The sequence below is a fragment of the Ranitomeya variabilis genome, chromosome 8 (assembly GCF_051348905.1).
Source record: "Ranitomeya variabilis isolate aRanVar5 chromosome 8, aRanVar5.hap1, whole genome shotgun sequence".
Classification (NCBI taxonomy): domain Eukaryota; kingdom Metazoa; phylum Chordata; class Amphibia; order Anura; family Dendrobatidae; genus Ranitomeya; species Ranitomeya variabilis.
Window position 1 is genome coordinate 43,511,821 of NC_135239.1, and position 27,348 is coordinate 43,539,168.

General features: G+C 41.8%; 1 protein-coding gene across 6 annotated transcripts in view; it reads right to left on the reverse strand.

The window, feature by feature from the left end:
* The window catches only part of CACNA1E (calcium voltage-gated channel subunit alpha1 E), a 718,540-nt gene that overhangs the window by 24,240 nt on the left and 666,952 nt on the right, over positions 1-27,348 (reverse strand). For 3 of the 6 annotated variants that reach the window (XM_077276799.1, XM_077276796.1, XM_077276801.1), the window contains 5 exons: positions 24,226-24,391; positions 16,673-16,800; positions 14,957-15,053; positions 12,351-12,456; positions 10,574-10,681 (listed from right to left, as the gene is read on the reverse strand). In XM_077276799.1, coding sequence (XP_077132914.1) covers positions 10,574-10,681; positions 12,351-12,456; positions 14,957-15,053; positions 16,673-16,800; positions 24,226-24,391 — 605 coding nt within the window. Of the gene's footprint in view, positions 1-10,573; positions 10,682-12,350; positions 12,457-14,956; positions 15,054-16,210; positions 16,308-16,672; positions 16,801-24,225; positions 24,392-27,348 lie in introns of those variants that run through there. The other 3 variants (XM_077276797.1, XM_077276800.1, XM_077276802.1) reach the window with 2 other exon arrangements.

Consider the following 27,348-nt stretch of genomic DNA (forward strand, 5'->3'; position numbering starts at 1 on the left):
TGTAATACTGGGCCTTTTTTTTTTTTCGGGTAAATTCTCCCTTTTCAAAACAAAATAGTTAGTGGGAGATAAATATTGGCAAGTCTGCCTCCGTGCCATTGCTGTGGGTGGCATCTCTCTCTCATTGTGTCCCACCGAAAAGCAGTGTGTAATACTGGGCCTTTTTTTTTGGGGGGGGGTAAATTCTCCCTTTTCAAAAAAAAATAGTGGGAGATAAATATTGGCAAGTCTGCCTCCGTGCCAGTCCTGTGTGTGGCATCTGTCTCTCATTGTGTCCCACGGAAAAGCAGTGTGTAATACTGGGCCTTTTTTTTTGGGGGGGGTAAATTCTCCCTTTTCAAAAAAAAATAGTTAGTGGGAGATAAATATTGGCAAGTCTGCCTCCGTGCTAGTCCTGTGTGTGGCATCTGTCTCTCATTGTGTCCCACCGAAACGCAGTGTGTAATACTGGGCCTTTTTGTTTTTTTGGGTAAATTCTCCCTTTTCAAAAAAAAATAGTTAGTGGGAGATAAATATTGGCAAGTCTGCCTCCGTGCCAGTCCTGTGTGTGGCATCTGTCTCTCATTGTGTGCCACGGAAAAGCACTGTGTAATACTGGGCCTTTTTTTGGGAGGGTAAATTCTCCCTTTTCAAAAAAAAAATAGTTAGTGGGAGATAAATATTGGCAAGTCTGCCTCCGTGCCATTGCTGTGGGTGGCATCTCTCTCTCATTGTGTCCCACCGAAAAGCAGTGTGTAATACTGGGCCTTTTTTTTGGGGGGGGGTAAATTCTCCCTTTTCAAAAAAAAATAGTGGGAGATAAATATTGGCAAGTTTGCTTCCGTGCCAGTCCTGTGTGTGGCATCTGTCTCTCATTGTGTGCCACCGAAAAGCACTGTGTAATACTGGGCCTTTTTGGGTTTTTTTGGGTAAATTCTCCCTTTTCAAAAAAAAATAGTTAGTGGGAGATAAATATTGGCAAGTCTGCTTGAGTGCTGCTCCTGTGTGTGCCATCTGTCTCAAATTATTGGGGCACAGAAAACCTAGTGTGTAACATTGGGCCTGATTTTCCCTTCAGTGTCAGGCACCTATAAAGGTATATATAAATCCTACAGATGTTTGAGTTCAAGTTATAAGTTGTTTTACAGTAACAAATAGCGTTACTTTAGTTACGTTTTGCAAACAATGAGGAAGTCTAGTGGAAGAGGTCGTGGCCGTGGGCGGTCATTGTCAGCTGGTAATGATGGTAGTGGTGGTGGTGGAGCATCAGGTGGTCGTGGTAAAAGCAGTACAGCACCTAAGTCTCGAGTTGTTGAGCCAAAAACGTCGTCTGCCTACACAAGGCCTCGAACGCTCTCTTTTCTGGGAGTAGGAAAACCACTTTTGAAGCCGAAGCAGGAGGAACAAGTATTGGCTTTCATTGCTCACTCTACCTCTAGCTCTTTTGCCTCCTCCTCGGAAAGTGCAAAATGTCAGAGCAGTGCATCATCAGTGGATGCTCCCGGTCAGGAACAAGTCGCTTCCTTGTGTCCTTCACCCAGAACAACAGTGAAGGATGCGTCAGTCGACACAACAGGTTACTCCATGGAGCTCTTTACACATACCGTTCCTGGGTTAGACAGTGAAACAGTTAACATGCCATGCCCATTAGAAGTTGAATCGGACATGGAGTGCACAGATGCACAGCCACAGCCAGATTACTATGCTGTTCCTTTGACTCAGACCAGAACATTGCCCTCGCAGTGTACTGAGGCAGAATCAAACCCAGCGGAGACTATGGTGCCCCGTCACGAACGCAACACCACCGGCTTACACGGTGACACAGACGAAGTTGCACACGACATAGAAGAGGAGGTCATAGATGACCCAGTTGTTGACCCCGATTGGCAGCCATTGGGGGAACAGGGTGCAGGCGGCAGTAGTTCTGAAGCGGAGGAGGAGGAGCCGCAGCAGGCATCAACATCACAACAGGTTCCATCTGCCGGGCCCGTATCTGGCCAAAAACGCGTGGCAAAACCAAAACCAGTTGGAGGACAGCGTGGCCATCCGGTTAAAGAAGCTCAGTCTGCAATGCCTGAAAAGGTATCCGATAGTAGAAAGAGTGCAGTCTGGCATTTTTTTAAACAACATCCAAATGATCAGCGCAAAGTCATCTGTCAAAAATGTTCAACTACCTTAAGCAGAGGTCAGAATCTTAAAAGTCTAAATACAAGTTGCATACATAGACATTTATCCACCATGCATTTGCAAGCCTGGACTAACTACCAAACGTCCCTAAAGGTTGCAGCACCCTCGGCCAATGAAGCTAGTCAGCAACGCTACATCCCTTCCCTCACTGTAAACCCACCATTTCCCGCACCACCTGCAGTATCTGTGCAGCTTTCGTCGCCAGGCCAAAGAAGTCAGGGAATCGCCAGGTTTGCAGTAGGAAACACTGCATGTAGGGCACCGGCAAGAATACCATCTCCAACCCTCTCTCACTCACCCATGTCCACCGGCACCACCGCTAGTTCCACGATCTCCAGCTCTCCAGTCCAACTCACCCTGCATGAGACTCTTGTTAGGAAAAGGAAGTACTCATCCTCGCATCCGCGTACACAGGGTTTGAACGCACACATTGCTAGACTAATCTCATTAGAGATGATGCCCTACCGGTTAGTTGAAAGCAAAGCTTTCAAAGCGCTGATGGACTATGCTGTACCACGCTACGAGCTACCCAGTCGGCACTTCTTTTCTAGAAAAGCCATCCCAGCACTCCAACAGCATGTTAAAGACCGCATCGTCCATGCACTCAGGCAGTCTGTGACTGCAAAGGTGCACCTGACAACAGATGCATGGACCAGTAGGCATGGCCAGGGACGTTACGTGTCCATCACGGCACACTGGGTGAATGTGGTGGATGCAGGGTCCACAGGGGACAGCAATATTGGGACAGTTTTGCATAGCCCACGGTCAAGGAAAGAGTTGGCTGTAGGCGTTCGCCCCCCCTCCTCCTCTTCCTCCTCCTCATGCAGAAGCGAGAGCTCGTCCACACACCGCAGTCGCACATCCACTCCATCCGCAGCTGCCACTGTTGCACACCAGGTGTGCCATTATGGGACAGCTAGTGGCAAGCGTCAGCAGGCTGTATTGGCAATGAAGTGTCATGGCTGGGCACTGTACATCTTGAGGCAGGCAAGGTTGTGAGTGATAACGGAAGGAATTTCATGGCTGCCATAGCCCTTTCCCAACTGAAACACATTCCTTGCCTGGCTCACACCTTAAACCTGGTGGTGCAGTGCTTCCTGAAAAGTTACCCGGGGTTACCCGACCTGCTCCTCAAAGTGCGCAGACTTTGCTCGCATATCCGCCGTTCGCCCGTACACTCCAGCCATATGCAGAACTATCAGCGGTCTTTGAACCTTCCCCAGCATCGCCTAATCATCGACATTGCAACAAGGTGGAACTCCACTCTGCACATGCTTCAGAGACTGTGCGAACAGAGGCGTGCTGTTATGTTTTTGTGGGAGGATACACATACACGGGCAGGCAGTTGGATGGCAGACATGGAGTTGTCAGGTGTGCAGTGGTCGAAGCTACAAGACCTGTGTCAAGTCCTTCAGTGTTTTGAGGAATGCACACGGCTGGTTAGTGCAGACAATGCCATAATAAGCATGAGCATCCCCCTAATGCGTCTGCTGATGCAAAGTTTGACGCACATAAAGGAGCAGGCGTCTGCAGCCGAGGAAGAGGAAAGCCTTGATGACAGTCAGCCATTGTCTGGTCAGGGCCGTGTTGAGGACGCGGTAGCGGGTGAAGAGGTGGAGGAGGACGAGGAGGATGATGGGGATGAGTACTTTTTGAATGAGGAAGCTTCTCCTGGGCCAACAGAAATTCGTGGCGTTGCAAGGCCGGGTTCTGTTTTTTTAAGGGAGACAAGTGACATAGATTTGCCTGTAACTGCCCCTCCAACCAGCACAACCGCAGATTTGACAACTGGAACTTTTGCCCACATGGCGGATTATGCCTTACGTATCCTCAAAAGGGACACACGCATTATTAAAATGATGAGCGATGATGATTACTGGTTGGCCTGCATCCTTGACCCTCGCTATAAAGGCAAATTGCAAAATATTATGCCACATGAGAACCTCGAACAAATATTAGCAACCAAACAAGCTACTCTTGTAGACCGTTTGATTCAGGCATTCCCAGCACACAGCGCCGGTGATGGTTCTCAGTCTCACACAAGCTGCAGGGGGCTACATGGCAGAGGTGTTCGAGGTGCACAGATCAGAAGTGGCGTTGGACAGAGGGGTTTTCTGACCAGGTTGTGCAGTGATTTCGCAATGACCGCAGACAGGACAGGTACTGCAGCATCCATTCAAAGTGACAGGAGACAACATTTGTCTAGTATGGTTACGAACTATTTTTCAGCCCTTATCGATGTTCTCCCTCAAGCGTCATTCCCATTTGATTACTGGGCATCCAAATTAGACACCTGGCCTGAATTGGCAGAATATGCATTGCAGGAGCTTGCTTGCCCAGCAGCTAGTGTGCTATCAGAAAGAGTATTCAGTGCTGCTGGTTCAATATTAACCGAAAAAAGGACTCGTCTGGCTACCCAAAATGTGGATGATCTCACCTTCATTAAAATGAACCACTCCTGGATTTCAAATTATTTTGCCCCACCTTTCCCGGCTGACACCTAGCTTTCCTATAAAAAGTGCTTGCTTGTGGACTGGTCTTACTGAGTGTTCCAATCTGTTAATTTGCAGCAGCTGTTTGTCCAGCATACGACAGGTTTACACCTCCCGCAATGTGAAAACTCCCCCCACGGGGCCGTGGTCTCGCCACTTGGCTCAAGCACCCGTTACAGTGCTGTTTGTCTGAAGAGGTGGGTGTGCCCGCTTTTGGTCGATGGCACTGCCACTGGGTCCCTCATAGTACAATGTAGTGTCTCTGGCGGTGGTGGTGCGCACCCAACGTCAGACACACCGTTGTAACATGAGGGGCCCTGGGGCGGTACCGCCGGCCACAAGAGAGTTCCCCCCCCCAGCTCAAACTGTGCTCTACCACGTGCAAAATTATCTCGCACAGCTCCACCAATGTTTAGTCTATTCGCTGACATAATTCAATGTCTGGCACCGACAATACCAATTTGTAGACATCTATGATGCTACTTAAAGTAGTCTGGGTCAGTGTCCTATATTGGCACCATTAAATATTTACTGCTAAATTACTATGTCAGAAACTCAGCAGATGAGCCCACCCCTGTACCTAAGTATGCCACCCTTTTTATTTTTTTTTTGTTTGTTTTGCGAGACATTAACATCTATTTATATTTTGGGAGTACTGGGTCAGACACTCCTTGCAATACTCCTCCACTGACCACAATGCTGCCTGCCTGTGTATCCATGTAACCGATGTAAAACTGCCATGAGCATATTGTTTGTTATTTCAGGCCTTTGATAGCCTGTCTGCGGCCCCTACTTGCAATACTCCTCCTCCGCTCACCACAAAGCTGCCTGTGTATCCATGTAACCAATGTAAAACTGCCATGAGCCTATTGTTTGTTATTTTAGGCCTTTGATAGCCTGTCTGCGGCCCCTACTTGCATTACTCCTCCACTGACCACAATGCTGCCTGCCTGTGTATCCATGTAACCGATGTAAAACTGCCATGAGCCTATTGTTTGTTATTTTAGGCCTTTGATAGCCTGTCTGCGGCCCCTACTTGCAATACTCCTCCTCCGCTGACAACAAAGCTGCCTGTGTATCCACGTAACCGATGTAAAACTGCCATGAGCCTATTGTTTGTTATTTTAGGCCTTTGAGAGCCTGTCTGCGGCCCCTACTTGCATTACTCCTCCACTGACCACAATGCTGCCTGCCTGTGTATCCATGTAACCGATGTAAAACTGCCATGAGCCTATTGTTTGTTATTTTAGGCCTTTGATAGCCTGTTTGCGGCCCCTACTTACAATACTCCTCCTCCGCTGACCACAAAGCTGCCTGTGTATCCATGTAACCGATGTAAAACTGCCATGAGCCTATTGTTTGTTATTTTAGGCCTTTGATAGCCTGTCTGCGGCCCCTACTTGCAATACTCCTCCTCCGCTGACCACAAAGCTGCCTGTGTATCCATGTAACCTATTTTAAACTGCCTTGAGCCTATTTTTAGGTATTTTAGGCCTAGTAAGCCTGTCTGCGGTGCCTCCTTGCAATCCTCCTCCACTGACCACAACAATGCTGCCCGTTTACCCCTTGAACCTATTTTACAGTGCATAGAGCCTATTTTTTTATTTTATTTAATATTAATAAAGCCATGAAGGACTACGCTGTACCACGCTATGAGCTACCCAGTTGACAATTCTTTTGCGAGAAAAGCCATCCCACCCCTCCACCAGCATGTAAAAGACCGCATTGTCCATGCACTCTGTCAATCTGTGAGTCCAAAGGTACACCTGACAACAGACACATGGACCTGTAGGCATGGCCACGGAAGGTTACGTGTCCATTACGGCGCAATGGGTTAATGTGGTGGATGCATGGTCCACAGGGGACAGCCTACTAAGTCTGTCTGCAGTCCCTAATTCAAATTGTCCTCCACTGTCTAAATCTTACCTTCTACCTTCTGGCTCTCATTAAGTGCTGTTTTTAAATAAAAAAAATGGTGTTTAGGGCCTACTAACGGTGTCTGCCCCTCCCTGTTGTTGCCCTCAACTGAATACAGCTGAGCTTCTACCTTCTGGCTCTCATTAAGTGCTGTTTTTAAATAAAAAAATGGTGTTTAGGGCCTACTAACGGTGTCTGCCCATGCCTGGTGTTTGTCCTCAACTGAATACAGCTGAGCTTCAACCTTCTGGCTCTCATTAAGTGCTGTGTTTCTAAAAATTGGTGGATAGGGCCTACTAACGGTGTCTGCCCCTCCCTGGTGTTGCCCTCAACTGAATACAGCTGAGCTTCTACCTTCTGGCTTTCGGCCTATAGTATCAGATATTAAACTGCATTTGGCCTTCAACTTTGGTTACGGCCTACTAACGGTGTCTGCCCCTCCCTGGTGTTGCCCTCAACTGAATACAGCTGAGCTTCTACCTTCTGGCTTTCGGCCTATAGTATCAGATATTAAACTGCATTTGGCCTTCAACTTTGGTTACGGCCTAATAACGGTGTCTGCCCCTCCCTGGTGTTGCCCTCAACTGAATACAGCTGAGCTTCAACCTTCTGGCTTTCGGCCTATAGTATCAGATATTAAACTGCATTTGGCCTACTAGTGTGGTTGGGCCCTTGAAACACTGTCTGCTGCTCTTGGGTTTGCTACTCCACTGAACAAAGCAATGCCGCCTGTTTAGTCCTGTTACCAATTTTGAACTGCATTTAGCCTACTTTATTTTTTGGCCCTATATCTGTTTCCTCCTCATCCTGCCCATTGCCCAGCCACTGCTAGATGAGTCTGCTGGTACATTGACCTAGACCACTACATTCCCCTTGTACTCTACACAGCCAGAATCTGACCCTGCTGAAAGTAAGGTTCCCCTTCCCGCATGTTATACCACCTTACACAGGGACAAAGAGGAAGGTGCAGATGAAAGTGCAGGTTACTTCATCAGGTGGGGGGGGCATACTCGTTGGCGACGTCACTGGCACAGGGCCCCTCAGAGTACGCAAAAGTGTCGCTGCTGGTGGGAGGTGCCCCCGCCATGCAAACACACCGCCGTACTTTCAGGGGCCCTGTGCCAGTGCCAATGCGAACGAGTGGGCCCCCCCTGCTTGCTCAGGATCACAGCACTCGCAAAGTTGAAATACTTACCTCTCCCTGCTCCACCGCCGTGACGTAGTCCATGTTTCCTGAGCCCACTAAAGGCTTGAACCAGCCCTACCCCCCACAACTTTTGCCAAATGACCCCCAATTTCCTATGCCCAACTATTATTATAAAGTTAATTAAGATTGACAAGCTTCAGAAACAAGAATGGATGTTTTTGGCATTAAAATGGGCACTGTAGGTGTTTTCCTGGCCTCCACTCACTGCCGACTATGCTTCCCCATTGACTTGCATTGGGTTTCGTGTTTCGGTCGATCCCCGACTTTTAGTGATAATCGGCTGACTGCATTCGACTCGACTCTGGACAAAGTCGGGTTTCACAAAACCCGACTCGATCTTAAAAAAATGAAAGTCTCTCAACCCTACTGATGATGGTTCTGATGCTGAATTCGTGAACAAATGGTGGTCTTACTGATGTATTCATGTACTAATGGTGGTCCTACGATGTATTTATGTACTGCTAGTAGTTCTGGTAATGCATTTCTGTACTGATGATGACTCTGGCAATGTGTTTCTGTACTGCTGGTCGTTCTGGTGATGTATTTCTGTACTGATGAGGGTTATGATGCTGTGTTTCTGTACTGCTGGGGGCTCTACTGACGTATTTCTATACTGATAGTGGTTATGGTGATGTATTCTTGTTCAATTATTGGTTCTGATCCTGTACACAAGTAACAATACATAACTGTAGTCGTGTAAGGATAATCTGTTGATAAAACACTCATTTTATTGAAACAACAGCACACAACCTAATAAGTGACACATTGCTGAAATTAATGTCTCAGACCCTACCTCATGCTGTTCTCAGATTACATAGCAAACTCCTGCTGACAGATTTCCTTTAAAGGTTAACTGCTCCTTTAAAATCTTAAACTTAAAATACTTAGGTAAATTGGGACACCAGTCCTATCAGATTCTTGGCGTTTTCCCCCAAAAGCTCAATGTCTTTTGTTCACAAATTGGTACTTTATTTCCTATTCAAAGCTGTGTTCTACATAAATTAGATTCCTTTATGAATTGTTATTTTAATGACTTATTACAAAAGCGACTTTCTGGCACGAAAAGCAAACTTATCAGGTTCTACGCTTCTTAAGTGATTTTTCACATACCTTGCTGTCAGTCTGACACAGAGGGCAAACAAGTGAAGGTGCAGAGAGCCTCGACTAATTTCACACTGAATTATAACACGCTGTGCTTCAAATCACAGCGCATAGAATTAGACATAGCTGGGGAAGCTGATAAAGCTTACAATTCCATTTTCATCAACAATGAAGAGGCTTTTACTGTAATGTCAAATATATGTTCATCACCTTTATGGCTAGGCTGAGTAGGAGCGTTTTTTCACTTATTTCTAAATGGGGTCTTTAGGTTCCTGTCAATGCCCTATCTAATATCAAAGCACTTCCTTGTGCATCAATGGTTTTGTTACTTTCCGACCAAAAAAAAGAGAAATAGAATTTTGTTTCATAGCCTCACTCTCTTTTACTGGCCATGTCTCTCTACATCCTCTTCATACTCAATTTTGAATGTTGATTGAATACTGGGGCTCTAATCGTGGCATCACTTTCAAGAGGCCTTCCAGAAGCATTGCTTTTTGGGAGGTTTTGAGTGACGTTTGCTGCCTTCAGAAGTTTTGCTATCTCTCCTAGTTTTTGAGGTCTTCCCTTTTTTCAGGAGAGTTGTAAAGCATGGTTTTTTTTTTGGAACCTGTTTTGCTCTAGTTTTGGCTTCTATTTAACTTTTGTGCAAGGATAGCCAAGGAAGCAGGATGAATGGCCAATCAAAAGTCAAGATACACGAAATTTAGATGATAAGAGCCCATGTTGTCCAGCAAAGTAGAACTTTCCGTTAGCTGACTACTTATTCATACTATGTTTTAGGCTTTTTTTTAAAGTAATGTAAATTGCCGAAACCACATAAGCATTTCAAATGTCTCTACCCCAAAATACATATATTAGTCTGAAGTTTTAGTACTTTGGGAAATTTGGGAAACCCTTTCTTCAGTAATGTTCCCATACGATACCCCTTACTTCATTTTCTTGCCACATTATTAGAAATGTAAGTGCATGGAAACCAATGCATGTCTGGTCTGGCCCTCCCAATGGTTGTTCTAATTAGCAATGTCTTGACCTGGACTAGGCTCCAAAAACATCTCTTACTTAAAAGATGGCAAAAACACAACTTTTAGGATCTTTGGCCCAAATGCAATATCTGTACAATATGACCCTTATAATACTGCTGTCTTTCTATGTTACAGACAAGCCTTTGTCCAAATTAGACACATCAGACCATCATATGAAACACAAACTTTGTCTCCTCTATGGCTATGCTACTATGGTTAAGGACTCGGTGTTAAAAGGGATGTCCTGGACTTACACATGAGATCGGCTGTGGTCTGACACCCCGAAAGATCAGCTAGTATCTGCTCCAGCAGTGACTGGATGTAAGCAATGAAGGAGGGAAACGTCATCGATCCGTACATTGTTTAGTGGTCATTGCTGACTATTGCAGTTCATCTCCCATTATATAGAGTCCACTACTTGGCATTGACCACTATACATCATCTGGAGCTGCGGTGTTCGCCCAGGACATTACTTTCATCTGGCTGATGCTGGAACAGATATTAGCTGATCGGTGGGAATTCCGGGTGTCATTCTCCATTGATCTCATATTGAAAACTTATTCTGTGGATAGGTCATAAATAATTAAGTTCTTGACAACCCTTTTAAGTTCTGTAGGTGATGGTGATTACATGCAATATCATGTTAACAAAAAAGTTTAAACTCTCACATCTTGGCATGGGTACAAGCAGATCCAACATCTTCTGAGATAGATTTGGCCAGATTGCCAGTATTTCCTGCTGCAACTCTGAGTCCAGTTGTTGTCTATCAGCTCCACCTGGAAGAACATGAGCAAAAGCAATCGACAATGATACCAGATATTTAAGTAAATGAAGTCCCTCAAACTAATGTGACCATAGGCTAGGGCTGGATTTCAATGTTTCATTGTGACATTACATCTAATAATTGCGAGTGTGGCTGCTTTGTGGGAACATGACACAACTCGTCACCGAAGAATCCTGTCCAGCCAGTCACAGGTTATAAATTGTGCACAATTTTATCATCCTAGAGGATATTGTAAGTTGGTAGCAACTGCGGACTACTATACTTGGGACCTGGCTGAAATTTGGTTGTTTTTCACAGTTACATCACAACTGTAAAGTAGTCATGTGACACAAAGTTGCAGTCAAATTGGATGGACAAATATTTTGGGTCTAAAGGGCAATGTTTCTCCTTATTGAGAGTGGCATACCATAGAGGCTTATAGCCTTGCAATGCTCCTAGGTGAAATTAATTATGCAAATTGTGTCTTCAAGGAGGAAGATTGTCCATTTCCTCCCTAAAGTAAAGAGACAATTTGCAAATTTAATTTCCCAGAGGGGCATTGCATGGCCTATAAGCCTCCTTACTCTGGCATGTCAGTAATGTCACTTTCCATAAGAAGAAACGGTACCCCTTAAAGTTCAGTGAGATTCCTTTCATATGTACAAATCAGATCTCACACTTTGTACTGAGGAGGGGCAACATCCCAAAACATGTACCTGCAAATTGAGATTCTTGGTTTGGCATTTATCCTAAGTCATGTAGCAAGCCTCCTTAAAGTGTCGATATTGACTTTTAGGATTGCTGCTTCCAATAGGTGGCCCTAGAATTCAAGTCTTCTTCCTCTTTGAAGAGACAATTTGCACAAGTATTTTGGTCACTCTACTTGTCTGAGACCTGAAGTTGTATGACCAAATTCTACTTACAGCCTTAGCTTTAGAAGTGAACTTAAAACTGGGTATATTAGTGGGCACACAGTCTAACATTCTCCTTTAAGAGGCTGTATATGTTAGGCTACTTTCACACTAGCGTCGGGAAAGACCCGTCGCTGTGCGTCGGGCCGACGTTCCCGATGCTAGCGTGGTCTCCGCCGCACAATGGGGGCAGCGGATGTATTTTTCCAACGCATCCGCTGCCCCATTGTGAGGTGCGGGGAAGTGCGGGGAGGTGGGGGCGGAGTTCCGGCCGCGCATGCGCGGTCGGAAAAAGCGGACCGTCGGGAGCAAAAAACGTTACATGTAAGGTTTTTTTCTCCCGACGGTCCGCTAACACACGCCCAAGCGTCGCAAAACGGACGCGACGTTTGGCAATGCGTCGCAAATGCGTCGCTAATGTTAGTCTATGACGAAAAAACGTATCCAGCAAGAACTTTTGCTGGATGCGTATTTTCGGCAAAACGACGCATTTGCGACGTATTGCAGTTAACGCTAGTGTGAAAGTAGCCTTAAGTGTTTTTTCGTTAACAAACCTTGTTTCTAAAATAATACAGTTATTTAGCTCAAACATGGATTCACTTTATTTAAATTTGTAATAATCTACTTTAAGTCAATTTAAAAAAAAATGCACCCAGGTTAAAAAAATTCTACCATTTCGTATCTACAGCTCTCATCTAAACCTGTATATATCTATGACAACAGTCTGCAGTATCACAATAACTCTAAAATTCCCCTTTTTTAACTTCTTACCTTTAGCTATTTTTACATCCAGTGCAGTCCGAATTAAAGCCATGAGCGTAGATGTGAAATGTACCGTCATATCCTCCGTTACCGGCATATTCATCAGGACTAATCTCTGTACAAAAACACCGGGCGCCCAAGATATGGAATATCGACAAGGGGACCCAAAGCAGACAAGCACACATAGGCACATAATCACTACACCATACACAAAACAAGGATGAAGACATCACTCTCCAAACTTCCCTCCGTACCCCCAGCTCCACCCTACACCTGTGTAACTAAGAAGGGTCAAGTAAAAGGAGGAACATGCATATTCTAACCTGTCTATAAGTCATACCCAAATAGTTGAAGGCAGGGGGTGTCAATATTGCTGGACAATACAAAGACAAGGCAAAGGTTTAACTGTCCAGAACCAGCAATTTAAAGTATCTTTGCCCTATTAACACAATTATGGGCTTTCAAATATGAAGTCTACAATGTAGACTTGTAAGACTTTATTAAAACATATCTTTAAGAAGCAGCTATCATAATATAAATATAATGGTGGCAATGCTTAAAATATGCCATTAACATCCATGTTTTTGAATCTCTAAACATGGTTGGCCTGCCCAAATCAAGAGCGGTCTTGTGGAAAATAGACATGGCCTTGGCTTTGTTGGATCACAGTAGAGTCAAGATGTCTTCCTGATTTTAAATTTATGATATTGGATGGCAAGGTTTAGATTGGACGTATTTAACATGTGGTTTTTGATCTTTGAAAAATAACACCTAGAATCTTGGGATCTTTGGAAAATCCAGGTGAAAGAACCAGGTTTGGTGTGAAAAATAACACCTAGACTCTTGAGATCTTTGGAAAAATCAGGTGACAGAGCCAGGTTTGGTGTGAAAAATAACACCTAGACTCTTGAGATCTTTGGAAAATTGAGGTGACAGAACCAGGCTTTGTGTTTTGGAGGAAGTGGAGAGTCACAGATTGGAGACCTTTGACTCAGAGCACCTTATACCATGTTTCATGTAAATAGGTTCATAGTTTTAGGTTGTTGTTTTTGTTTTTTATGCATTTTGATATTGGTCATAACCCGACAGTTTCCTACTGTTGCTCTACTGAAACAATCTTAACTCGGTACTAATAGGAAGATTCCTATTTAACTTTAAGAACTGGTTATTTGGTAATCTTTTGGTGAGATTTTTTATATTTTTGGGGATTTCTAAAATTAACTACAGCTTAGCATAACTCTATAAATTATGGTTATAGTTAGTGATGAGCGAGTATACTCGTTGCTCGGGTTTTCCCGAGCATACTCGGGTGATCTCCGAGTATTTGTGACTGCTCGGAGATTTAGGTTTTTTTGCCGCATCTGCATGATTTACGGCTGTTTGACAGCTTGAATACATGTGGGGATTCCCTAGCAACCAGGCAACCCCCACATGTACTCAGCCTTGCTAGCAGCAGTAAATCATGCAGCTGTGTCAACAAAAACTAAATCTCCGAGCACTCAGAAATACTCGAAGATCTCCCGAGCGTGCTACTCACTCATCACTAGTTATAATACGATGCACATTTGTGAATATTCATTAGTTTATCCAAGGGTTTCGGTGAGATTCTATATAAAGTCATCTATACAGTAAGCTAAGATTTTTTGTAAGAATTTGAAAGAAAGTACAAATTCATAACTCCTTTATTATTTGTGTTATTTTTAATTGATGACCACCAAAGCTTCCTTGTGACCTTGGGATTTTGCACATGTGGCATATCTACTTCACATTTGTCCAGGGGCTTTAAAAGCAATGTGCTAGATTTAACAAATCTCATCTACATATTGCAGATATTTTCCACACATAAACTGACATTCTCAGAATGGAAATTCTTTTAGGTGATTTCATGCCGATTTGACCATTTCAATGCCTTTAAAGAAGCACTTCTCCCATCAGAGTTTTTATTATTTTAATAAATTGCAGTCATCATATTATATAGCACTGTGTGCTTACAATTGCTCATTTTGCTCTTCTACCCAGCTAATTCTTCTCTTTTCTATTAGGTCTATGACTCGTGATTAAAACCAGACTAGCTGAATTCTTCTAAGCTCTATGTAGAAACAGGAAGTCTCTTTTCCCTGCATGAGAAAACAGACTTTGTGTTTCTACATAGAACTTAGAAGATCCCAGCTAGTCTGTTTTTAATCACGTGATGTCTTTGACCTAATGGAAAAGAGAAGAATTAAATGGACTAAAGGCAAAATGAGCAATTGTAAGTACACAGTGCTACATAATATGATGACTGAAATATATTAAGAGGATAAAACTTTTCACGGGAGAGTTTCTTTAATGTGCGCTTTTTTTCTGCAACACATTTATTTTGCAACCCGGTTGAATGTTTGCAAATTTCAACAAATGCAGATTTTTTGGCAAATTAATGGTGATTTTGAAAAAAAAATCTGAAGTGAAGTTGCTGCAAGGGAATGCAAGGACCCGTACTGCAATGAAAGGTATGCTAGGACTGCAACTTCAAGTGAAAAGTATGAGAAAACAAAGGGATAAATCAGGGGCATATCAAGCGACACTTTTTCTTACGTCAGAACCTTATTCTTAGATTGCAATAGGGTGACTTCTACCTTATAAGCCACTTTATTAGGACATCTCTTTCCAAGGCCCAATGGTGGTGACATCAGCGTCAGCATGTCATACATCTCATTATAATGGATACGGCCACTGGTTATGGACAGGAGGAGCCAGAGAAGGAGGAAGGGAGTGAGGTGAGAACAATGGAGCAAGCAATGAAGGAACAAAGAGAAGCGTGGCATATCCAGGGAAGCAAAAACCCAAAAAAAGAAAAGAAAAGAAAAATACAAACACACATAAAAAAACATAGAAAACAGAAAAGAAAGAGGGAAACAGAAGAGAAGACGGAGGGGTTATTAGATGCCTTCACCCCAGGAGCAGATTCAGGCGGGATTAAACCGCACTCATGCCCTTATTTCGACTCTTTCCACCCACACCCAATTCGTCTCTTCTGTTTTTTGGATTTTTTTTTCTAAGGATTACTACTTTTCTACTGCAATGATGTTGCAAGCATGTCAGATACTCGTCTCCAGGCTCAGCTTCAGAAAACAGCTTGTCAAATTCCAGCCGTCTCTGCAATATTTACAGCCAGCTACTGTGAATATTGGGGGAACCTGTCTGGCTACTCGACTTGACCAGAGGCTGCAGCTGTGATAATAATTGGTCGTAATGTCGGGAACCCACAGTTGCTTCCTCCTGGCTGAGTGTTGTGGCTCCTGGCAGGCACCAGTGCAAAGCATGCTCCGCGATGCACTAAGAAAAGTTTTCATGCATTCTTCCTGAAAGTTCCTTCTGCTCATGCTGAGTTGCAAGTTTCAGAGTCAACCAGCTGCCTCCCAATACCAGTAACCCTGGACCTCTGGGTAGTGTGAATATTTTAGATCCACAGACCCCTTTTGTATAGTTTTAGAGTAGAAGTTTAGGTGTTTTATGTAATTTCCATACATTGACATCCAAAATACTTTACACCATTGCCTAAACTGTTCCTTAACTGTTCCTGACACCTCTATTGACAACACTTTTTGTGGTCACATCAGGTTTACTAAATCAAACCCTTCACTGCCTTGACTGATCATGACTAATATATTTTTGAGTCCCAGGGACTAGCTTGGGTGCAGCTGCTGATTTAGGGAATTAGGGAGTGAATATCACTATTTAAACCTGGAGGCAGCAGCCCGAGGTCCCTTGCATGGTGCAGTAGTGGAGCGGTGGAGGGGAAGGGACAGTTAGGTGAAGGGAAAGGTGGGAAGGTATAGGTAAGCTATGCCCTTGCTGAGTGGAAAGGGCTGAGAGACTGGGCACCAAACCTTGCATGCCACCCTGTAGGGGCAGTTCTCTCCAAGGCCGAGCGGAGGCGAGATGACTCGGACTAATTTGTACATATCCTTATAGGGTATCCTGCCACTGGAAGAGAAGCACAGGCATGTTAATCAGAGCACAGCTCAAAATCAGGAAGATGGAGATACCTCCATGGCCAGAGGCAACCCCCCACAACTTCAATCACTGCACCATGAGAGCTCCTGGGGCAGCAAAATGTCAAACCCAGATACTGCAACAAGTTTGCAGTATATTCTGGGACATGGGCAAAGGCATGGACATAGGCAAGGAAAGGAAACAAATAAGTGATCAATTCCGAGATACTACAGTTTGTAAAATATGGAAAAATAAATCAAAGACCTTTAGTTTTAATCTTTATAGAATCTACACCAAACATTTGAGTTTTTGAAAGTTTGATACTATAGTAATGTTAGGAAGGTAAGATAATTTACCATGCTGCTTTATCGTATTCAGCCCAGATCCGAACAAACTCATCCAGGTGATGTGGTCCCAAAATGGAAGAGTCTCTTGTCAAGTATTCAAAGTTGTCCATTATAACAGCCACAAACAGATTTAACATCTGAGGATTACACAGAACAATATAATTATTGTTAAAACTACCATAATGTGACAAAATAGATGCCATATGAAACTTTCAAAACTAATTAAAATAGAAAGTACAGCTCTAAGTCACACATGTGAGAGCTTAGAATATGGACTATACAGCATAGGTAATTCAGTGATAACCATCTGCCCAGGATGGGGAACATAGGGGCCCAAGATGATAGACATAGCGGCCCAGGACGGGAGACATAGGGGCCCAGGATGAGGGACATAGAGGTACAAGATGGGGAACATATAGGCCCAGGATAGTGGACATAGGGACCTAGGATAGAAGACACAGGGGAGCAGGATGGAGGACACAGGGGCCAAAGAAGAGGTACATAGAGGTCCAGGATGAGGGAACGTAGGGGCCCTTCATGGTGGACATAATAAAAAAAAGAGCCCAGGATGGGGAACATAATTAAATTATGGTCCCCATTTGAATTGAGAGGCAAGAACGACTTTACCACTGTTACATTCATTCTTTAAGTGGCTGCGAGCACTACACTTGGCTTCTTCTGGAAGTTTCAAAGAGGATAGTGGAGTTGCGGTCAGACTTCCTACCTGTCGCTCCATTTTAAAATGGGTATAAAAGTGCCCTGTCAGGAATAAAAGTTCCCCATTTTTCCGATCTGTGCAGTTTCCAAGTTATCAACTATCCTTTGTATTGGTGATAACTTGTTGTCACCGAAGATCCCCTTTAATGCAAACTGGCATAATTGTACATCTCAGATATGGTGGTGCACAGCAGATGTGCAGGAGCCTCCTGTGTTTTACAGTCGACGCTCCATTATAACAGGGATAACGGCTTACAGATATTTGCATATAGCTGTAGGGTGGCCCCCTAGGGTCAATTCCACCTGTGGGTCCCAGATACCCCACTCTAACCATGCCTGTACTAAATGTGCCGTACTGCATGTGCTTCACTGCTCTCTATCTATATTTCATGTACTGTACTGCTCTCTATCTCTACTACATGCTCTCTACCTGTACTATATGTTCTGTACTGCTCTCTACCTGTCCTACATGTACTTTACTAATCTGTATCTGTACTAAATGTACTGTGCTACTCTCTACGGCTACTACATTTACTGTACTCATCTCTAATTGTACTACTTATACTGTACTGCTGTGTACTGGTACTAAATGTGCCATACTGCTCTCTGTCTCTACTACATGCTCTCTACTGCTCTATATCTGTATTACATGTGCCGCACTGCTCTCTATCTCCACTACATGCTCTCTACTGCTCTATATCTGTATTACATGTGCCGCACTGCTCTCTATCTCCACTACATGCTCTCTACTGCTCTATATCTGTATTACATGTGCCGTACTGCTCTCTATCTCTACTACATACTCTCTACTGCTCTATATCTGTATTACATGTGCCGTACTTCTCTCTATCTCTACTACAAGCTCTATATCTGTATTACATGTGCTGTACTGCTCTCTATATCTACTACATGTTCTCTACTGCTCTATATCTGTCTTACATGTGCTGTACTGCTCTCTATCTCTACTACATGCTCTCTACTGCTCTATATCTGTATTACATGTGCCGTACTGCTCTCTATCTCTACTACATGCTCTCTACTGCTCTATATCTGTATTACATGTGCCGTACTGCTCTCTATCTCTACTACATGCTCTCTACTGCGCTATATCTGTATTACATGTGCCATACTGCTCTCTGTATCTACTACATGTTCTCTACTGCTCTATATCTGTCTTACATGTGCCGTACTGCTCTCTATCTCTACTACATGCTCTCTACTGCGCTATATCTGTATTACATGTGCCGTACTGCTCTCTGTATCTATTACATTGCTCTCTGCAGCTCGATATTTGTATTACATGTGCCGTACTGCTCTCTATCTCTACTACATGCTCTCTACTGCTCTATATCTGTATTACATGTGCTGTACTGCTCTCTATCTCTACTAGATATTCTCTACTGCTCTATATCTGTATTACATGTGCCGAACTGCTCTCTATATCTACTACATGTTCTCTATTGCTCTATATCTGTATTACATGTGCTGTACTGCTCTCTATCTCTACTACATGCTCTCTACTGCTCTATATCTGTATTACATGTGCTGTACTGCTCTCTATCTCTACATGCTCTCTACTGCTCTATATCTGTCTTACATGTGCCGTACTACTCTCTATATCTACTACATGTTCTCTATTGCTCTATATCTGTATTACATGTGCCGTACTGTTCTCTATCTCTACTACATGCTCTCTACTGCTCTATATCTGTATTACATGTGCCATACTGCTCTCTATCTCTACTACATGCTCTCTACTGCTCGATATTTGTATTACATGTGCTGTACTGCTCTCTCTACTACATGCTCTCTACTGCTCTATATCTGTATTACATGTGCTGTACTGCTCTCTATCTCTACTAGATGTTCTCTATTGCTCTATCTCTGTCTTACATGTGCCGAACTGCTCTCTATATCTACTACATGTTCTCTATTGCTCTTTATCTGTATTACATGTGCTGTACTGCTCTCTATCTCTTCTACATGCTCTCTACTGCTCGATGTTTGTATTACATGTGCTGTACTGCTCCTATCTCTACTACATGCTCTCTACTGCTCTATATCTGTATTACATGTGCTGTACTGCTCTCTATCTCTACTACATGCTCTCTACTGCTCTATATCTGTATTACATGTGCCGTACTACTCTCTATATCTACTACATGTTCTCTATTGCTCTATATCTGTATTACATGTGCCGTACTGCTCTCTCTCTACTACATGCTCTCTACTGCTCTATTTCTGTATTACATGTGCTGTACTGTTCTCTATCTCTACTACATGTTCTCTACTGCTCTACATCTGTATTACATGTGCCGTACTGCTCTCTATTTCTACTACAAGTTCTCTACTGCTCTATATCTGTATTACATGTGCTGTACTGCTTTCTATCTCTACTACATGCTCTCTACAGCTCTATATCTATATTACATGTGCCGTACTGCTCTCTATCTCTACTACATGTTCTCTACTGCTCTATATCTGTATCACATGTGCTGTACTGCTCTCTATCTCTACTACATGTTCTCTACTGCTCTATATCTATATTACATGTGCTGTACTGCTTTCTATCTCTACTACATGCTCTCTACAGCTCTATATCTATATTACATGTGCCGTACTGCTCTCTATCTCTACTACAAGTTCTCTACTGCTCTATATCTGTATTACATGTGCTGTACTGCTTTCTATCTCTACTACATGCTCTCTACTGCTCTATATCTGTATTACATGTGCCGTACTGCTCTCTATATATACTACATGTTCTCTACTGCTCTATTTCTGTATTACACGTGCTGTACTGCTCTTTTCCTATCTTATATGTATTGTATTGTTCTCTACCTGTACTGCTTGTACTGTACTGAATTCTGTCTGCACTAAATGTACTGAACTGCTCTCTAACAAGACGAAACTGTTCAAAATGACTGCAAGTCTGGAGTTGTTTACTTTTGCTTTATTAATTTCATATATGTCCTGTCAGATATTTTATTATTAGACTTTGGGCTTTAGTCTACCTGTTTGACCTGTTAACATGACCATGTGCATTTGTTTATTAGTTTTAACAATATCATGGTTGCCCACTCAGATATATCTTGGTACATATTTATTATCCTTTTTTTGGCTGTGCCTTCTATTATTTAATAGAATTTTGTTGCAATATATTATTTAATAAATTAATGGCATTTCATTATTGGAAATTAAAAAAAATATATTATTAATTTGAAGTATATTTATTAATGTTGAATTGTGTGCCTGATTATGTTTTTGGTCTTCCTGGATAATGCTATATAAACCTATTACTTTATCTGTATTACATTTTATATTTATATATCTTTTTTTCTCTTCCTATTATTTAATTATGTCTTTGAGTGCTTTTTTTTTTTAAATAATTTCAATATCAATAAAATCATAGCTAATGTGTGATTTTGGAATGTTTTTCCTATTTTGGATGCTGGAGTAATTTGTGATTTTGTTTTTATTTTTGAAAGCCTTTAGGCTATGTGCACACGCTGCGGATTTTGCTGCGGATCAGCAGCGGTTAGGCCACTGCAGATTCGCAGCAGTTTTCCATGAGTTTACAGTACCATATAAACCTATGGAAAACAAAATCCGCAGTGCACATGATGCGGAAAAAACCGCTTGGAAATATAGCGGTTTATTCTGCAGCATGTCAATTCTTTGTGCGGATTCCGCAGTGGTTTACACCTGCTCCTCAATAAGAATCCGCAGGTGTAAAACCGCAGGTGGAATCCGCACAAAAACCGCGAAAAACGCGGTAAATCCGCGGTAATTCCTCAGTGCGGATTTCCTGTGGATTTACCAAAATCAGTGCGGAAAAATCCGCATACCTTTCTGCAACGTGTGCACATACCCTTATAGGTTTTTGATGATTTGTTATGTTTACATTGTTTGGTATTTACGTATTTCTCAAGATAAGTCAGACATTCTATATTTCCAGGATAAGATGTATAACCGTACTTCTTTCTTTCGACAATAACTGATGTGCAACATTTATTGTCTGTTAAAATAAATATTTAATGAAGAATCATCTTTAATTATTTCACAGACGTGAACTTCCTCAATTCCTTATTAAATAATTGAATATTAGAAGGTGTTCTGTTTTTTGGCGATTTTTTTGGAAAATATTATTTGAGTAGGACACGTTTCTGGACTGATGGCTGTCAACCTCAATGTAATAAAGTGAAGCGAGGACTGTACAGCTGACAAAACTGCTGCCATAAACCTTAGAGGCCTAATTAGTATCGAACATGAAAGGGTTTTACATGTATTAGTCTAATCTATGTAATTCTTCCCAATCTTTGGTTTTAATTTACATGGCACAGGAAATTAAAGCGGAAATCCTTGTGTCACGTTTCGCCCTACGAGGCCTTCCTCTGGGCATACTATTGTGTGCTTTGCCTGGCATGTATTGCAAGGAATCTTCATGTTTCACTTCTTACACCTTGCTCTTCATACAGTACTTCCAAAATTGTATCATATTCCTAGAATAGTATGTGCTCACGTTATTCAATGCCATATATGATTTTTATTGATCTTCTGTTTATATTTATCAGATGATCATTTTATATAGATCTTCTGTTTAGTGCAAATGCAGGTGAAAGGGTTTATATGAGATAAGAAAAAGCACAACTGAATTCTTTTTTCCGATAACCAGCAACACTGGGTGGTTTCTCTTCATCAGCTCTCTGCCATCACAATAGGTACAGGAACTTCCTTTCTCCACTTCCCAGAATGCATTACACCTGCTATTGCTCTTTGGGTTGCCTCTCTTGAATTGAAAGCTCAGCTCTCTATTTTGCCCGTAAGCATTTTAATAGACAGAGAAACAGGTGCAGAGAAATAAAGTCCACCCCCTTCCTGCAATCCATCTTGGTGTCTTAGCTGATAGAGATGGATTATACTTAACAACAGGCAGCGAACAGAAAATTAGACAGAAGGGAGAAACCTGGTGGCTGGCACTTTGGAATGATCTTTCAGGGGATTGTCTGAAAGTGCAATAACAGCTAACTAAAAATACCAGAGTAGTGTTATTTTTTGGAAGAAAGTAGTCATATTTCTTAATTTCCCACAAAGCCCTTTAATGAGGACAATTCACTTGCTTAAAATTTAGGTAAAAACCTTTTAATATTTCTTGAACTCCCGATTCTTCCACTTTTTTTCCATTTTGAGCAGCGTCGCTCCATTGCAGAGATATTCACATTTTCTTCTTTTAAAGAGCAGTATGTGAAATCTCTGCTTATAGTTCAACTGGGCATTTCTGGGAGCATGTGCTTTCATCCCTCCCTTCAGACACTGTCAGTCACAGCTTTGAGGCTGCTCGACTGTTCATTCAGTTGGAAGGGGTGAAAGTGCATCCCCAGAAAAGAAGTAAAAAACACACAGTTGTATAATCAGCAGAGGTTTCACATGCTGAGCTTCAAAAACCACAAATGTCAATATCTCTGCAACAGAGTGATGCAGCACAAAACGGAAAAGAGCGGCAGAATCAGGGAAGCTTATGGATTTCTCCAAGGTATTTAATTAAAATTTTTGAGCAAGCGACAGAACTTATTTAAGAACGCCATCATGTTATGTATAGCATGTATAGTCATCAAAATGCAAGAAAAAGCTGTAAACCTGAATTTACATATTCTTAGTATAGAATAAGTTCCACATTTAATATAAGATTAGATATTCATCTACAATATATGGAAAGTGTATTCAGCATTTAAGAAGCACAAGTCTGTTAACTTAAGTGTTTGCGTCTGACAAAATGTAAGTACATATTATGTGTAAGGAGCAATAGGCGTGTGAATAACCCTGGTAAGAGCCGGTCTACTTTACTTTTAGTGCTGTACAAAATGGCCCCATAATTTGCAGTTGGCTGTCAAATACTTTTAAAGGCAGCAGCACCTAAGAACTGATGCAATACAGAATTACCATTATCAGACTCGCTCAAGTGTCATTGGTTGTGCAGGACTAATATAATTTCAGATAAGCATACAACTGATTGTAAAGTGTTTGGGAGATTGGAACAATTGCTGAATAAACCTTAAGGGTATGTACGTATGTAGATGGAACCTCTGCGGATTTTTCCCGCACCTGTTTTGAGAAATCCGCAGGTAAAAAGCACTGCGTTTTACCTGCGGATTTACTGCGGATTTACCGCGGATTTTATGCATTTTTTGTGTGGATTCCACCTGCGGTTTTACCCCTGCGGATTCCTATTATGGAGCAGGTGTAAACCGCTGTGGAATCCGCACAAAGAATGAACATGCTGCGGAATAAACAATGCAGCGTTTCCGCGCGTTTTTTTCCGCAGCATGTGCACTGCGGATTTTGTTTTCCATAGGTATACATGGTACTGTACACCGCATGGAAAACAGCTGCGAATCCGCAGCAAAATCCACAGCGTGTGCACATACCCTAACATCTGTTTCTGTATTTGACTTGTTGGTTAAAACTCAACAACCCGTTGTGGAGAACAGAATTATCCAAAGGGTGTAAGGAAGCTACTTATTTGGGTAGTCGTAGTCGGTACTGCTCAGATAAGGGATAGAGCATGCATACTTTTGCCTCTCTCCATTGAAGCCTATGTCGTTTTATTGGCGCTGTTGTCTTCATAAGTACCATATACTTTAGATAAGAAGGTAACATGCCCATATGGCCAGCGGCCACCTTTCCCATGTGTGCTTCTCAAAGAGCGTTAGATGTGGTCTGGGTCGCAGAGGTGAGTTAGGGGCCTCCATAATATGATTCTGTGATCTAATGCTACAGAATAAAGAGCCAAATGCTCTAAAAAGGATTGTAAAAAAATAATGAAAGCAATATCAGAGGAAACTTACCAGAAATGAGCAAAAGAAGATGAAGGAAACAAAATAGACATAGGCCAAGTCAGTGCCACAACGTTCATTCTCATTGTGTCCAGTGGCCACGCTAGTATCTTTTTCACAGCGCTTATCACCAAGGCATGATAACATGATCTCCTGCCAGGCTTCTCCTGTAGCACTCCTACCATCAAAATATCAGTTAATGAGGTTAATTACAGAATTATGAATCCAGGGCTGTGAATTGGTATGCATTTATTATTACTCATTTACCGTACTCCACTTTTCCATCTTCCTACTGAAAAATGAATAAAAGAGCACATAGATAACTTTCAGTATTTCTCTTTATGGGGATGTAGTCAAGGTGATTATGATCACTTTTTTTGTCAAATCCGTATATAAAAAGTTGCTTAATTTTGTATATGCATTGCATTCTACTGACTGTTATTTACAACCCATTTTGTTTGTTTATCAACTATCTGCATTCATCTCCAGGCTCAGTTCAGAGGTTAACCATTTATCTGCTGTAAGGATAACAAACTCTTCTCTCCTGTTGACATCACAATGTTGCTGCAATATTCTGCAGTCTTTCTACAAGCAAGTATCAAGTTTGCTTGTTTATCACTACTATTTGCAGTTAACCTTTCATTTGCTAATTGCTTACATCTTTGCCCTTGACCATCAGTCTAATGATTTGGTCGTTAACCATTTGATTGCTGCAAGTCCTGATTTCACAGTTCTTGTGTATTTCCACATTCCTTGCTCTGTGTCTTCTGGGGTAACCTGACCTGCTTGTCTGCCTGCTACCCTGCATATCCAGCTGTCCTGGGCCTCAGAGATTTACTTGCCTATTGGTAAGTCCTGTCTGCTGTGCCATGGCCTTCTGTTCCTGTTGCTCACCCTGACCTACAACTTATACTACCAATTATATGTCACACATCGGGTATCAGTGCATGGACCAATATATTTACTATTTCAGTGCCCTAAAAAAAAAAGAGTTAGTAATCCACATACTAGATGTTTTTAATGGATGTAAAATAACACATAACTTTTATTATAAAAACTAAGATATATTGTAATTAAACAAGAAGGGCAAACCCTACTGAGATAAAAACCTATACATGCAGCTCGGCATTTATATTCACCTGAAAAAAACCCATCTATATCCAATGATGTAGCTCTGTATTCTGCTAGTAAGCTGCGCATTATTACAATTAATGTGAGCCTTCCTACTACAGCAATCAAAATCTCTTAATTTCCAATTCAAAGGTTATGTGGAAAGTTTCGCAAAACGGTTGTTGGGGTGCGTGGCTGGGAAATGAACAATCACTTCCTTATGCAGGGTTTTTATTAAGGCGTTTCATCTACTGTTTTGTATGATTTTCCCTTATGAGTATTGCACTTGCACTTTCACTTACATCTTACAGTGCTTTGAAAATGTATTTATACCCTGTAAACCTTTACATATTTTGTCACGTTACACCCACAACCTTAAAATGTATTTTATGTGCTATACCAACACAAAGCAGCAAGTATTTATAAAGTGTTAAGGATATGGTATATGATTTTCTAAATATTTTAAAAATATAAATTTGAAAATTGTGACGTGCATTTGTATGCAGCCCCCCTTAGTCAATACTACGTAGGACCACTTTTTGATGCAATAACTGCTTCTAGTCTTTTGGAGTACGTCTCTACCAGCTTTGCATATTTGGAGGTGACATTTTTCCCATTCTTCTTTATACATTAGCTCTGGCTCAGTAAGATTGGATGGAGATGTCTATGAACAGCAATTTTCAAGTCTTGTCACAAACTTTCAATGGTTTTAAGTCTGTACTGTGACTAGGCCATTCACACACATGGATATATTTTGCTCTAAACCATCCATTGTAGCTCTGGCAGTATATTTAGAGTCATTGTGAACCTATGCTTCAGTCTAGAGTCCTTGGCCAGTTTACCTTCCTGGATTGTGTCACGCCCCCAGAAGAAGCTAAGCGAAACGCACGTTGAGGTGACGGGGCGTGATGTCTATATTGCTATGTCTGCAGCCGCTACAAAGTTCAGTTGAGAAGTAATGCCATTTTTATATATCAACTGCACCACATAACATACATACCTACTGAAAAATTGAGTATCCTGCATTGGTTAACGGGCACCATTTCAGTTGTTGCACTGTGTTGCTGTGGTTCATTTATATTAATTTATAGGCATTCACTGCATTGCTTTTAGTGAGGCACCATTTGTTTTAGTGTTTCTATTCCTTATGTATTGAATATATATCTAATACATTTGTGTACACTATTTTGGGAATCTTGTATTTTTTTTCTAGGATCTAGTCACCTTTCCTCGGTTATGGTGACATATCTAGTGTTGGGATTTTTATCCTGAATAACTCTTCTGTAGTACAAAGAAACATTTATCGAATGTACAGGGTGGGCCATTTATATGGATACACCTGGGTGGGCCATTTATAAAGTTGCATTAAAAAATGGCCACCATGGTCAGCACCCATCTTGAAAAGTTTTCCCCCTCCCATATACTAATGTGCCACAAACAGGAAGTTGATATCATCAACCATTCCCATTTTATTTAGGTGTATCCGTATACATGGCCCAACCAGGTGTATCCATATAAATGGCCCACCCAGTATAGTCAATCTTTGACAGAAGCATTTAAAGTACATGATTTGCTGAGTTATCTGTTCCATTGGCACACCTTCGACACAATTGAAGGGTGCTGCTGGATTGCCATGATAGCAGAGGGCCTGATGATGGCCCCATGGTTGCCATCTTTATACTCTTTTGAAGCCTAGAAACAAGCTGAGCTTCATAGGAAACCATAATTTTCAGTATATAGTGCAATAATAATGCAATTGCAGTATATAGAACACATACTCAAATGACTATAGATTGAAATCCCCAAATTAGACCAAAAATAAAGTAAAAGGAAATGTACTTAAAATTTACAAAAAATAAAAAAAATGAATCAAATTATTTTTCCCAGTTTAAAAATAAATATATAAATAAAAAAATAAATAAAAAAATGAACAAAACTGGTATTTCAGCATCTGTAAAAGTTGACGCCACAAAACAAAAAAAAAAAATCACAATAACAGAATTGTTGTGTTTTAGTTGCCACATC